General features: G+C 37.1%; 1 protein-coding gene across 7 annotated transcripts in view; it reads left to right on the top strand.

Annotated features, from left to right (window-relative positions):
* Nucleotides 1-16181, top strand: part of Tlk (Tousled-like kinase) — a 104198-nt gene that overhangs the window by 33425 nt on the left and 54592 nt on the right. The window contains exons 1-2 of one of the 7 annotated variants that reach the window (XM_089634989.1): nt 11313-11619; nt 14701-15082. The exons of 1 other annotated variant lie outside the window; for it this stretch is intronic. In XM_089634989.1, the coding sequence (XP_089491115.1) occupies nt 15034-15082 (49 nt within the window). In that variant the 5' untranslated portion in view covers nt 11313-11619; nt 14701-15033. Of the gene's footprint in view, nt 1-11312; nt 11688-14484; nt 15083-16181 lie in introns of those variants that run through there. 5 more of the 7 variants (XM_089634987.1, XM_089634986.1, XM_089634988.1 and 2 more) reach the window with 5 other exon arrangements.

Raw genomic sequence — 16181 nt, 5'->3', positions numbered from 1 at the left:
GATCGCTGAACTCGCAGACGTTACGATGTCCCCAGAGGATACATACAAAGTCACAACAAACAAAAATAACGATTAATTTTAAGGATACCACAAAAGCACAAACCATGTTAGCATCCAAACACAGTGACCCGATAAAAAAATTCAACGGAGAAGAAGTCAAATATGTTTATCTTAATGCGGCATTAACCCAATATTACAAAAATCTGCACTGGAACACCAGAAAAAGAGCCCAAGAAAAAGACTACAAATATGTTTGGGTAAAATCGGGAAAAATTCTTGTCAGAAAATCCAAAGACTCAAAGGTTGTGGAAATAAAACACCTAAACGATATATCTAATAAACTGACATAAACACTACTGTACATCTAACACAACCTCACATCATATACTTACACAAATACACTCCAACATGGCAGATTACATGGAATATATAGACTCGGACAATCAACACTACTGTGAAAGTACAAATGATAGTAACCTCTGGACCAACTTCACAAAAGAAAAACATAGTATCAAAATATTACACCAAAACATTAGATCGATCAATAAAAATTTTGATGAATTTTTTATATACCTCCAACAGCTTGATAATAATTTTGATGTCATTGTGCTGACAGAATGCTGGTTGAATGACAACTATATACCAAAAACAATAAAAAACTATAATACACACCTTACAAGAATACACAAAAACCAAAATGATGGTATAGTTATATACATCAGTGATAAAAATAACACAACCATTCAAGAAATAAACATCATAGACTCCAACTGCATACAAATTACATATGAAAAAGAAAAATGTATCCTAGCTATGTACAGATCTCCATCCAAAAACAACATCACAAATTTCTTAACTGAACTTAACAATACATTAAATGATCTCAACAAATACAAAAATATCATCATCATAGGAGACCTTAATATAAACACTCTACAAAACGGACACCCACAAAACATAGAATACCTAGCAATACTAGCACAGCATGGACTGGAGCCAATAATAAATGTCCCAACACGAGTCACACAAAACACTAAAAGCTGTATAGATCATAATCTGTAATGATCAAGACAAAACTAAAACCCAAAATAGTAGTACTTGAAAGCACAATCACTGATCACTACATGAATATGATAGCAATAGACACCGAAAACATTATTTCGAACCAACATAAAATATTTACAAAAAAAATAATTGACTACTCAAACTTAAAAGAAAAACTCGAAAAATAGACTGGAATACAATATACCAAATAAATAATGTCGAGGAAGCCTGGAATACATTTACAAATACGTTAACGCAAGAAATAAATAATTACACTACAATAAAACAAGTAAAACTTACACACAAAGCAAAAAAAATAAACTATGGATAACACAAGGAATATTAAACTGTATTCGTAAACGAGACAAAATTCACAAACAAATTAAACAAACACCGTATGACATGGAACAACTTAATTACTATAAAAGATATAGAAACATATGCACGAAAATTATTAGAGTAGCTAAGGAGTTGTACTACAGAGAAAAACTTAAAAAAGAAAACAATTACCCAAAGGAAATATGAAGAATATTAAAGGAAGTTACATACACACAAAAATACAAACAAAAAAATACTATCGAACATCTAAATATTAACTCGAAAAAAATAGATGCCAAAACAAATATAGAAATTATGGCAAACCACGTCAATAACTTTTTTGCAACTATAGGGAAAGTTTTAGCGAATCGTAAAAAACACAGCACAAACACACTAACACAAACAAACAGATCAAACATCGATACTCAACCAACACAACACAGATTTATATTAAAAACAACTTCGGAAATGGAAATTAACAAAATAATAAATACATTAAAAAACCGGATTGCTCCTGGATTAGATGAGATAACAACGGATTGCATTAAAATAATAAAAAATGAAATATTAAAACTTATAACACACCTATTCAACCTTAGCATAACACATGCCTGCTTTCCTAATACTCTTAAAAAAGGACTGGTAATCCCTATTTATAAATCCAGAGATAAAATGGTAATAACTAACTATAGACCAATCACTTTGTTAAACTCACTATCAAAGATTTTCGAAAGACTATTAAAAAACCAAATAATAAAATACCTGAAAGAAAACAAATAAATCTCGGACAAACAATATGGATTTAGAGAAAAAAGAAGCACAAAAGAAGCTTTGGCAAGTACAATAGATTATATACATAGCAACTTAGATCAAGGGTTTAAATGCAGAGCGATATATCTAGATTTGGCTATTTGATTCAATCTACCACAAAACACTTTTTAAAAAATTAGAAAATATGGGTATCAAAGACAAAGAACTCCAACTATTGAAAAGTTACATGAGCGACAGAACACAACAAGTCAAAATCAATAACTATACTAGCAAACCACTGCCGATTACACACGGAGTTCCACAAGGAAGCATACTAGGGCCCGTTCTTTTCACAATTTACATAAATGAACTTTGCAGCATGGAAATAGATGGAGAAATAATTAGTTACGCAGACGACACAGTTTTACCATTTAAATCTAAGGATTGGAATAAGGTATATAACATAGCGAATCTAGGAATCACACAAGTGAAAAAATGGTTGGACTCAAATACACTTACACTAAACATATCGAAAGCAAAATTCACAACGTACAACATAACTAACACAGGACAGCCAAAAAACAATACAAACACCATAAAAATACACGAATGCATAAACACCAACATCTGCGATTGCCCCCCTCTAGAAAAAACAGAACAAATAAAGTATCTAGGAATCGTAATTGACCATAATCTTAGATGGACACATCACATCAAACAAATCACAAATAGACTCCTCAGAACAATACACATTTTCCTAAATATAAGAAACATATATAAAATAAAACAATTGAAAACAATATATTTTGCACTATGCCAATTAATAATAGAATATGGAATAATTGCTTGGGGAGGAGCAACAAACGCAGCTATCGCTCATATAGAAATCGCACAGAAAACGATCTTAAAGGTAATACTAAAAAAACATAAACTAACCGACACAGACCAAATATTTAAAAGCTATGACGTACTTGATATACGCCAATTATATGTTAAAACACTACTAAACTACATTTTCGACCAAAAAGACAAACCCCAACAAACACAAAATATCACTAATAGACCGGTCAGACAAGCGTACAAAGAAAACATAAAAACTCCGACGGTAAACACTACCTTTGGACAAAGACACCATAAATACCACGCTATTAAAGCATTCAACAGTCTTCCACTTGAAACAAAAATTGAGGAAAATAAAAATAAATTCAAACACAAAATAAAAAAAATGGATTAAAGAACAAAAAAGACAATATTATCAAAATTCTATAACATAAAAGAATAAAACATATACACGCAACACAAAAAAATATATAAAACACGCAACACGCACAAACACATAAATCATTATAAATGCCGATTTCCATTCTCTTTTAATATTTTTCTTTTAGTGTGATAATAATATTTTAATTTTTAATCTTTATTTTTAGTTTAAATTTATCTTTATTTTAATGTTGTTTTTTTTTTTTTTTAAATGTATAAATTCTTATATTATAAAATGGGCGCCTCAGCACGGGTAAACAACCCAGTGAGGCCAACATTACTGAATTAGAATATGAAATATTGTAAAATAATGTATCAACAATAAAAAAAAATTAAGAATGAAATCGGGCCAAGATCAGTTCCCTGCGGAACTCCATTTTCTATCTGTGTCTCTGAACTATAATTATTCCCATTTTTTTGTGTTCTGTCTTTAAGATAGTTTGAGAGTAGTTTTAGTGTGTCTTTTTTGAAGCCCAGTCGAGTTATTTTTTTAATGAGTAAATTATGATTTACGATGTCGAAAGCTTTTCTTAAATCTAGGCAAGACATTTCTTTTTTTATCGATAGATATGTATATATATATTTTTTTTGTCAATGCATATATCGCATGCTCGGTGGTTAGGTCTAATTATTGTTGTTTAAACCAGTCTTGTGTTTAGAACGCAACTTAAAATTCGATCTATTAAAGCAACTCAGGGAAACCATTCTAGCATTCTGAGTCCAGTTATAAATTTCTAGCAGCGGGCTCATTTGTGAACATAACGTTTTGTCATGCATTTTCCATTTTTTTATTCAAAGAATTCTTCTCATATAAAAATTAGATGAAATCGGTACTTCGTAAATTGAGGTTATAATAATATATCGAGGATTTCGCACCCCCGCCACTAAAATTTAAGTGCGGATCGCGAGTGATATAAGAAACATCCAAATGCCCCCCGACGGCGAAAAGGTTCCCAACCCTTGCTCTAAAGAGAAAATGAACGACACATAAAAAAATAAACTCACGAATAGATAAATGCAGTTAGTAACAGAAGCTAATGAAGTAACAGTTGTTGATTACTCTTGTTAAGTAAGACGTAGTTGGCTCGCGAGCCCTTCTCGCCCTTCGCTGCCTACATTAATCGAGCCCGCCGCACCCCCCGCCGTTGCATGTCTGTTCCGTAAATATTTGACTCCTGCCGGAGCTTTTCGCCTACACAATCCTCGGGCGAAATCGATACCCGGCCAGCCGACAGCCGACAGCCGCCGACCGCCGCGTTCTCACCTCCTCACGCAAAACTACACCCCCCCGGCGCGGTCGCAGGGGCGATGGGCGGGGAACCGCCCTAAAACATTTTCCGCCTAATTCCGATACTGCTTATTGCACATTCACGCCTAATGGTGCTCACCCGCCAGGAATACGACCGAATCATATATTTTATTTGATTTTACCATACCCTCTCTAAGATGCGATTAATTATGTACATCTTGTAATAGATTTTGAATATAGATTATTTTCTACAACCGCCACTATTATATCCCTTTGTTGTGTTGTCTAAGTATTTACATTGGCACACTATCTACGAACGACGCTTAAATTAACCGCAAATCAAAGAAACTCCCATAATATTTTCAAAATAATGTTGTGCTTTTCCGTATGTTCTAAAAATATAAAGAGTGTAAATAAGTACTCACACCCACCCTGCGCACTGGGTGCCACGCTACCAACGGCCTCCGTTAAAACCGCTTGCACGCGACTCTTTTTGTTCGTCATGCCTTCGAGTAGAACAGTAGGCCCTTAACTATTTGCGTTGGTTTTACAAATTTGTTAAAAAATAGGTCCTTTTACTAGGTGCGATTTATTTTTGTTCGCGTTGCTTCGCGTGCACCGGTATTCTGAGACGGTATACGGCCGCGAACAGGTTGTGCTAGCGTGTTCATACAACTAACTCTTCATCGATTATATTATTATTGTACTCGCTATTCTTTCTGTTACGTTTCCCTGGCGTGTTGCGTTTGTCTCTTTCTGATTTATTCAGACTTCCACAGTCAGTATTTGCCCATTTCATCTGGTAAAACCCACGTTATTAGCAGAGTAATCGATAACTTACTTTGCACAAACCTACTACGTTAGCGATTAAGGAATGCTAATGCTAAGGAATACATTCATGGGAGAAGTTTTTGTTCAGTTTCTTTATTCGATTTGGTTTCCACCTTTTATTTTTGAAATAGAGTTGTAAAAACTTTTTTTTCTGTTCGTGGATGGTCTAAAATACACATTGATCGGAATTAGTAACCCTTCTGGCTTTTCCAGCGAGCTAAGTAGCTTAAATCAATATGTATTCAATTCTCCCCGAACAAGCAGAGGTCTGGCATATTATCCGCAGTGATTCGATGATCGGCGCTCCCGCTCGGTGGGTAGATCTGTCGCCGCCTTCGGCCCGAGTGGAATATCCCAGGTCTGAGTGGTTCGTCCTTCACCCCCCGCCCCCCAACCCTACACCGCCTCCAGCCGCCCAGCCGCCCAGCCACCCAGCCACCTAGCCACCCCAGTCAGTACTCGCCTACTGCCGTACAGCCGTTGCAGCGCCACTGTTCCGTGAACTACCCCTGCTCGCTTCTTGCTGCTTGCATCTCGTGCAGGGTTGCCGCGTCTCAATAAATAAATAAATTAACTAAATTAAATAAATTTTATACATCTGAACGTAACTTGAGATTTGTCTTTCTCCAGATAATACGAAACAAATAAATAAAACATATTATAATTATGTAGTTATGCATGGATTATTTCTATAATATTTATAATGGCATATTGATCGATTATTTTTTTAGTTTTGCGGGGGATATTTTTCTCAGTAATTGCGTAGGATCGATAAATACAAACCTGTTCTGTTAATGTCAATATTTTCTTAAATAAATCACTTCAGTTGTTGTATTTTTTTAATTTTAAACATGTCATTTATAATTTATTGTAAAACAAAAATTTTTAGATAATTTTAAAAATGTTTTTTATCAACAACAAAAAAAAACTTAAACTAAATCACCACTTTTTTCCACCGAAGGCGAAGTCGTTACATCCTAAAGCTAAATCCACAAAATAACCACGATAATATTTTGGCCGTGAAAATCACAAATCAATTATTTTGAACATCAGGTGTGCAAAATTTCACCAAGAAATATTACAATGCTGTGTCGAAAATGCGGTGGGGTGGTTTTTTTCTTCCTTACCTTCCTTCTGTTTTGAAAGTCAAGTGTGCAAATTTCATCAATCTTGGAATACAACTGTAGATTTTTTTGAAATAAAACGCACATACCTACACCGGGCACTCTTTTTTGTATATGTAAAAGAGATAAATAAAGTAGCAAACTAGCAGTAGAATATTATTATATATGTAGGAGATTAGAGGAAACATTTGGTTTGAATTCCGACATCAAAAATTGGCTGGTATCCTATTTATCCAATCGCTTACAAGCCGTGAGGGTTGGAAATAAATTGTCCAACTTCGCAACACTTTCTTCAGGGGTACCCCAGGGATCCGTTTTGGGTCCACTTCTCTTCATCCTTTTTACAAATGATGTCGCCAAAATAATCGAGTCATTTGATCTCTTGCCTCACTGCTACGCTGACGATCAGCTAGTTTATTTTTACTGCGCTCCAAACGAAATCAATAGTCTCAAGATACGTATAACTGAATGTCTAGAAGCAATAACTCGTTGGATGACTCATTGGATAACTCGTTGGACCGGTCGGTGGCCGAGTTGACATCGCGCTTGGGTCCCACCCAGGCGTAGTGTGTTCAATTCCTCGGCTGGCTAAGTCCTGCATCACAACACAAGCAACATTTTCAGCTTTCTGTGGTGGGAGTAGGAGATTTTTAAATATTGTCAAGTTATTCGTAACCCGGGAATGTTTGTCTTTCTTTTAAAGAAAAAAAAATGTCTCAAACAAGCTGAAGCTTAATCCATCAGACTGAGTTTCTCTGGGCGGCCACAAACAAACGTCAACATTTCATAGACGATTCACCTATTACTATTTCTGGCAGCGATATCATCCCAAAAACAACAGTCAAACTTTTCGGTGTCAATTTAGATTCAGACTTTACGTTTAAAAGTCAAATAAATAGGACTGTAAGCACCGGTTTTTTTCACCTAAGACAACTCAAGTCTGTCCGAAGAAACCTTCCTACAGAAGCAACACAACTACTCATTAACTCTTACGTAGTCTCACGTCTCGATGACTGCAACGGCATTTATGCCAGCCTTCCAAAATATCAAATTGACAAACTTCAATCAGTGTTTAATGCAGCAGCAACCGGGGTTTCAAAATATTCGCACATTTCAGAACACCTGCGTAACCTTCACTGGCTCAAGTGCCCTGAAAGAATCCAGTACAAACTGTGCTGCATGGTGTTTAAATCCATCAATGAAATGGCCCCACCACATCTTTGAACTATGCGTTCCGGAAAACACTGGTCTGAGGCAGTCAACTCTTAGATCAGAAGCTGTAGGCAGACTGATAGAACCTAAGTGCAAGCCAAATACTAAGTTTGGTGATCGCGCTTTCGGAGTATCTGGGCCGAAGGCTTGGAATAAACTCCCTCCGGAACAGAGATCCATAACAAGTCCAACATAATTCAGGTCTAAACTAAAAACTTACCTTTTTAAGGTGTCATACCCTTTAATTAAATATACCATTCCTAAGAGAAAGTCCAGTTATATTCAATTTTCCAATTATGTCCTAAATCCTGTATCTAAATTTCGCTAATAAACCATTAGATAATGTTAATTAAGTGTTAATCTTAAGTGACCTACCAGGTAAGTATTGTACTGTATCTCCATAAATAGTTATTAATAACATGGATTACTGTAGAAATGTATTATAAATTTGTACAGCGCCCTTGAGGTGATTTTGCACAAAAACGGCGCTATACAAGTCATCCAATTATTATTATTATTATGTAAATGTAATGCGCTACTTCAATGAACCTCTGACATGTCTGACCCAAGAGACGCTTCGTAAACTGTGTTTCGGAGTTCAGCTTACCTATACTACTCGTATAATATACTCATTGAAACTATTGTGGGGAACAAGTTACCGAACTTCGGCCACGTCTGGTAGGTCCGACCCAAGCGACGCTGCTTAAAATGTCGACATCAAGAGTTCAGCTAACCCTTAGAGAGAAAATGCTTTTCGAATCAACCGGTCGGTGGCCGAGTTGACATCGCGCTTGGGTCCCACCCAGGCGTAGCGTGTTCAATTCCTCGGCTGGCTAAGTCCTCCATCACAACACAAGCAACATTTTCCGCTTTCTGTGGTGGTAGTAGGAGATTTTCAAATATTGTCAGGTTATTCGTAACCCGGGAATGTTTGTCTATCTTTTAATTTTTTTTTTTTTTTAATAATCCCTTTTGGTAAAACAAAGAGTTAAAGGAACGTATTACGTTTCACCCAAAGTTCATCCTTCCTCAGTGAACTCATTAAGTGATTGTTAAAGTTTATTACATTGTCTTACTATTGTTGAAGTGCTATGAAAAGAATCATACTTAGAAATAAAGACTAATTCTGTTCACCGTTAAAATTGCATATTCATTTAATAATCCCCTTAAAACAAATCAGTTAATTGACTCCAATTTTAAAAAAGGATGACAAAAGTGATTTCTGTATTTACAGACCGATATGTATTCAATCCACCCTACCTAAACTCTCTGAAATCTTTATACTGGACAAACTAATTACACAAATAAAGCCTGTAATATCTCCTCATCAGTTTGGATTTATGTCAGGTAGGAGTACTTTTTCCAATTTAATTATCTATGAAAATTTTACAACTAACGCTTTTAAAGAAAAAAAAAGTTAATTTTAGCCTTTGATACAGTTTCCCATAAAATTCTTAGCAATACAAATTTAAATGGGAGTTCAATAAAGAGTGTACATACATTTTAAAACGGACTCGGCAGAAACACAGTTCATAGAAAAATGTTTCATAAATACAATGGAAGAAATACAGGAGTTCCAAAGGAAGATTGGGTCATTGGTCGATAAAGCTGCTTAGGAAATATCTTTTTAGAGCTTTTGCCAATATTTTTTGTTTGTTACTGGAAGTTACTAGATAGTAATGCGTTATACTGCGTATATGCGATATAAGGAGTTAATTCCAAATTTAGTCGTGTAAGTAGATGATGTGTATTTGATTTTGTGATCGTGTTTTGTGCTGGTGTATGTCGGAATTAAATGTTGGTTTGGTGTTTGTGCGTGAAGACTGTTGAATTATATTTAGAAGTTGTGATGTTATATTTTGGCAGAATCGTAGAAGAAAGTATTTGTGTCTGCGAGTTTCTTTGACATGTGTATCCCATGGTAGATGATATATACTCCTTACGGCTCTATTTAGGATAACGTGTATTTTAGAAATTGGTTTCTTGGTAATGGTGCCTCAGATACTAACTATATAACACTCAGGTGGGTGTTGATTGTGAATCATACCATAATATGTGGCACGCAGTAGAAATGTGGGGAGCACATCTTGAATTCGATAGAGTACACCGGTTGTCGGGGAATTTTGGATTTTACGTACTCAACATGGTTAGTTCCACGACAGGTTAGAGTTAACAAGTAACCCGTTACTTCAATATTTTGTAGCTTTTCATTTCCAAGTATGATATTCATGCTCATGTTATCTTTTCCCCGAAACATGGTGACCTAATTTATTTATTCACAGCCATTTAACTAGCTTTGCGATATCTTTATTTATTAGAGCTTCAATTACCTCAGATTTTAACCATAGTAAATCACAATATCATCAGCGTAAAATTGAAGTTTTTGAGATGCCATATTTAGTTATATCATTGATGTATACAGTAAGAAAAGTAGAGGCCCAAGAATCGAGCCCTGTGGCACTCCACGAGTGCTTTGTCCAAAGCCGCTTAGGTTCTCTCTAATATCGACAAGGCAGTATCTATCGGCTAGGTAACTTTGGAGGAGATTTAAAAAATTCCGACTATGCCCAAATTTTCTCTTTTCTGTCTTGGGCAGAAAGTATTTTTTTAATGATTGACAAGTTGATTTCACTGTAAAATATTTGGATTAAGTAAAATCGTTAAGTTAATCAAGTAATGTCTAAAAATGACGTTGAAAATTATAATGATCGAGGAAAAAAATAATTTTAAGAGTTGTAGTATTTTTGGTACGCCTCGTTATTCCTCTCTGCCGGTCGTTTGGAATTCGTAATTTTTTTTAAATGATTTTTTGGTAATTAATTATTTTATTCGCATCCATAAAAAATATGTTAATTCCTTCCGGTTTATAAAAAATGGCCCGATTTCGCGGATTGAAATTTCAAAATAGTTTAAAAGTACGTTAATAATAAAAATTAAATTAAGACACGGGTCTTAAAATATTTTTTTCCTGAACCGTTTTTTTTTATGTGATGCAATTGGCCTATTATCAATAAGTTTTGGTTAAATCAATGCTCCCTAGGATGAAATAATCTTGCCTACAGGGGTAGTTTTAGACCTTCAATAATTTTTATACACATTTTTTTTCAAAGACACATAACGGGGTCTCTCCTCTCGTCATCTCGTCTCATATTTCTCCCTCCCAATGGACTTCGTGCACGCGTTTTTCTCACGAAGATTACCTATTATTTATTTTACTTCTCATATCACTTCACTAGAAGAAGCTGTACTTCTATCTGCATAGCTACAAAGGAAATTAAGAAGCCGGGAAATATATATATTTTAAATTAAAACATGCTTTCTGATTTTTGCAAACCCTGACAACGACGGGCGGTTTGCAAACATTTCGCGCGTCTCCTATGGCGGCCACCTGATAAAACGCCGCCGCCGCCGCTTCACATCCGAGGCGGCGTGCGCCTCCCCGCCGGCGGTGGGCGGCCGCCCTCCCACACCTCCCCCCGCCCTATAGCCGCTACATCCACAGTGCGGCGCCGTCCGCCCGCCGCGCAGCCCGTGTGCATTGAGTCCGCGTCGTGTCGTGTCGTGTTCCGTCCCGTGCCCGTGGTCCGCGTTCGAGTCTGCTATCAACAGACAGACATTCACGCCGAGCGATCATCCCGAACCGCCTGTGATTTACTAAATCCTATGTGAACTATGCGGATCTGTGACGCGACGCACATTGTTTCTCCCATTCGACACCCTATAATAAAATATCATTTTAATTGACAACATATATAAAAACAGTTTCATTTGGTATTATTGTTGCCACAGTGAAATCGCAAGTTTGTTTTAAAAGTCGGGTGAAAGAAAAAAGTATAGTAAATCTTTTCGATTACGCAATATCTTCGTTTACATACAGATGTGTTTTGACGTTTTTCATGGTACATACTTATTTTAAATTTGATGAAAGTATTTTTTTTTTCAGTGATTAACGTATTGTGAAAAATTCCCAGAGCAATTAAGTTTCATTCATAATAAATACCCCAAAATATATATTTTTAGTATTAACTGCCGATTATTCCTCATGTAGGTGTGAAAGCCTGTTCAAACTGTTCACTCAATAGAGTTATAAAGTAACAATGAAAGCATGAGTGTAATCTTAGTCTGGCTGTAAATGGCGGGAATGGGGAATGCGAGTTGGTTGGTTCAGAGTGCCGGAATGACCAGAGAGTGCAGCTCGTTAAGCGCGGTCAAGTGCCACTAAACGGGCCCGCGATGCACCAGAACCGGTTCCGCGCCGGGTTTTTGTTCTTATTCCGACCCCTTACCAACATAATCCCGCGCGAACTAGCGCGAATGTGAAGTGATACGATCAATATTTTTGTCGATTCCGCTGCGAGTTAGCAACTAAGTGTTACTGCATTATTTAGCTCTCCTCACTACGCCCCAACCCACTCGTTGCGCCTTGCACCTCTCATTCAATGACGTTTATTTGTATTGTTTCAAGGGTAGTGCTTTGTATAACGAGTGTTCCGATTGACTTCCTTCCGAGTTCTGACCATAAATAAACCACTCTACCTTTGCACGCTCTTAAATTAGTTCATCCTACTCTACTGCAATTGTTGCGTACTATCATTGAAGGTGTCCCTTGAAGTTCACTAGTTCGCCTTCATCGTTTTTATATTATAAAAGTAATATTAACACTCCATTTTCACGTGGTTGAATGTTACATTTTATATTTAAGACTCATCTGATAGTTTGTAAATGTGCATATTGCTACAGATTAGGCTTATTATATTCAATATCAAAAGTCTTGTTCTGCAATCTTATTGTTTTCTGAAGAAATTTTGGCTGAGTGCAACCAGTTTCACACAAAAAAGAACGCAATGCAATGTAGACCCAGAAAACAGTTTTTTCAAAGGACATCTTCAATTATTTAATTTTAAACATTTAGCTTTGTTGCCAGTTACGTCTATTTTGCGAGGACTTTGAATAGGTATCAATTATTTCCCTAATGTATTTGACAACACAGCGAAGTGGTCGAGTGCGGACGCAATGAACACGGGTGTTGTGCAGTCATTTCATTTGTTTTTGCAAGTTGGACATGTATGGTTACCATTGTACATTGTACGTAGAAAGCGGAGCAACTGTTCCTGTAAAACCAAATTAGTGTTTTTGTTTTATTGATTGTAAACTCAAAATTAATTGAAAGTCGTTTAGTACACAAATTGTTGACGTTCCGCTGTAGTTTGATGACCGGTTTAATGTTCGCATATAAATTTAACGATCTCGTAAAATATCCGGCATATTACCTGTTGCATGCAGCATCAGCCATAAAGGAGGAAGAAACTGTGATCTTTGTAGTGCACCGGATCAATATTTGATTCGGATGATACAAACTGCATGTAGAGTGGGCTGCAGTGTGTGCATTGTGTGTATAGAACTGTGCATGTATCTTTATGTAAGGTTTATAAGGGCGTATTTCTACCTAGACCGTTCGCGCCCGGCCGAAGCACTGTGTTCTTACAATCGTTGTGCATACAGCTTATGTGTTTAGTGTTTTTCTTTCTTCTCAAAGCCGTATTTTTAAAATTCACGCTTTAAAACAAATACAGTTCTGTGTTATGTACCGATTTATAGCTCCCATAAAAGCCTCTCAAATTCCGTTGTCGTAATTTAAGATGGTTTAATTTGTTTTCCGGGTTTTTTCTTTATTGTTAAACAGAACATTGCAATCTATTTCATAATTTATGAATCTTCTGCAATCAATTTTGTTTCAAATTGCGAAGCGTTTCAAAGTGAGTCGATTTCTAAATCTATTTGTCTAATGGTTGTTAAGCATTATTAAATTTGTTCAAGATTCTTAATATACAGTTAATATAGTGCTTTATTGTTTAATCATCGGGCCGAACTCAGCAATGCTGCAAGTATTTATTTTTTACAATGTTATTAGGTCTTTCAACAAAATCTACTAAATCCAAATCTAATCCGCCCGACACACTGTAGTATAATTACTGCGACAAAGTTAATTAATTTTCTAAAAACTTGGTAATCGTTTTCATAAAATATATATATATTGAAACTAAATTTAAAATAGTTTAATTAGACTGGTTAGTGATTCCGAGACTTCATAAAGTTTTATTTTCTATTCTTGTTTGGAGAAGAACACGACAGTTAAGTTTGTAGCACACCTTGTGCCGAGCTGTCACGGTTTCCTGCCTTATCGGCTGTCGGGACGGAGACGGTGGATGACGGGCCGGTGACGGCTACGGTCCGCGTCCACGGTGTGTGTATCGGTGTTGTCAGTGTGTAACGCCCCGAACAGCTGATGCGCTTCTCCGCCTCGCCGCGGGATGGCGCGCGGGGGCCGCCACACCCCCCCTCGCCCCCCCTCTGGTTTGTTTACAGTCGATAAGGCTACGGCATGAATGTAGCGAGTAGCGAGCACTGCTACTAAACCTGATAGTCGGTTAGCGCAATCCGTGCAATCAAATTTGAACCGTCAGGCCACGTCGATGAGAACTGAAATACTTAGCCTTAATCTTTTGGTTTTGTTCGCCCTGCCATATTTAACCTATGACGACACTTAAAATAGCTATATCATGGAGTCTCCAGGCCTTCGACGATGCGCTTTTTCTGTATATTAAAATATCGTACAAATAGACATTAAGAAATACACAATAGGCGGAACGGACGTACGTGAAAGCGGCCTGTTATACTTTTTATCGTTTGTTTCAGTATCTCTATTCGCCATTACAGCATTGCCAGCTCGATGCCTGTCTAATATGTGAAAAATATACGATACCGTACGTCAACTCTGTCGGCTCAATTGTACGCTCAACAACAGTCAACATTAGTCCCTAGAGACGTGACTCGGCTTAGAGCGGTGAATGGGCTGCGGGGCAACATTAAACAGTGAACATAAAGACTAAACTAATGGCCTTTTCTCTATAGATTCCGGATAGCCTCAAACTGGTTTGATTCCAACAAAGGAATCAAGTGTGTGTTGTTATCTTAGTGAGTTGTGGTTGTGACGAACGGGTTTAGTGTTTGACGATTACCGTAGACATTCTTCTCCTGCTGAGCGGTGGTTGTGCGGGTGTGGGTGTTGGTGGTGTGTGGGTCCTCTCGGCGGCCGTCGGAGTGCCCGCCCTCGGCAGCCCGGCAGCCATCGCGGTCGTCCCCAGCTCGGGCGGTGGCGGTCAGGCGGTGACGGGCGAGGGCGGCCGGCGGCTGCAGCGCGCCCCCGCCGGCCCGGCGCCCCCGCCCCCGCCCTCGCCGCGCGCCATGCACCTCGCGCTGCGCCGCCGGCCCGCCCTCGGCGCGGTGGACCGAGGTACGGACACTTTCCTTCTGTTAACTGCTTGCATTCATTCTCTACTCTCTTTGCGGTCATCACTCCTTTATGTAGAGCCTAGAGACAATCAACTAATTACACTGCTGCATTCCAAATATTCCATGGTCACCAATTGCCTACTATAATGAAGATTCCCATATTTTGTCGTTAGTAGAGGTGCGACCGGTTACTGTATTCGGCCTAAAATAGATATACACACTAGAAAACATCAGTTAAGTACCTACCTACATAGGTTTTTATTTTTTTTTTATAAGCAGTATAAGACAATATCTTATCGCACATTACTTCGAATGTATTCATTTAATAATATACTGACTCGAATGATCGATTAGAGACTTGATATTCGACCGAAAGCTTTATCAGCGAAATGATATTAATACAGTGTTTCCTCAAGAGTTTCAAGGGAGACACTGTGTTTTTGCTTACCGCGGCAGAATAATTGTGTATGCGCAATATAGAATAATAAAGCAGAATATTTATTTCTATACGATGAACCTATACATCTACAACTTATCATATATTTTTAAATTGTTCAATAATAAAAATAGTTTTTTTTTCTTTATTCATAATATTATGTTTTGTACATAATTTTACATAACATAAGCCCGTATTATATATTGAAACCCGAGTGAAGCTGGGTAGAGAAATGACTATTTATTCGTGACTAATCAAACTCGTGGTTCTGTGAACAGTTAAGTAGACCAAAAAGTATGTTTCTAATCTTATCTTATTTTATTGTAATCGAAACCTTTGTAATCAAAAATCTCTTTTTCAAAAGTTGTTACGGCTGGTAGGTACTATGATATTGGTTATTCCGATATGACAGCTCTTAGTAGAAACCACAATCATTCAATACAATACTGGATGGAGAAAAGGATAGTATCGAACCAGAACCGGAACGTAACAAAAAAATTACAGATAGATGAAATGCCAAATGGTCTAGTTAAAATAGGACTTCGCTATGCCCAGTTAAGGCCCCGTAGTAAGCGTTCAAAGATGGTTTGAAAGGGAGATGTGTAAATGCGAATGTTAGAGGGAGCGCGGAAATATTAAAAATCGATAATACTTAACCTTTAAC

This window comes from Hesperophylax consimilis, chromosome 8 (assembly GCF_061612785.1).
Source record: "Hesperophylax consimilis isolate HC1 chromosome 8, BYU_Hcon_1.0, whole genome shotgun sequence".
Lineage (NCBI taxonomy): Eukaryota > Metazoa > Arthropoda > Insecta > Trichoptera > Limnephilidae > Hesperophylax > Hesperophylax consimilis.
The sequence above is the reverse complement of the archived record's forward strand: the minus strand, read 5'-3'. Positions and strand labels throughout refer to the sequence as shown.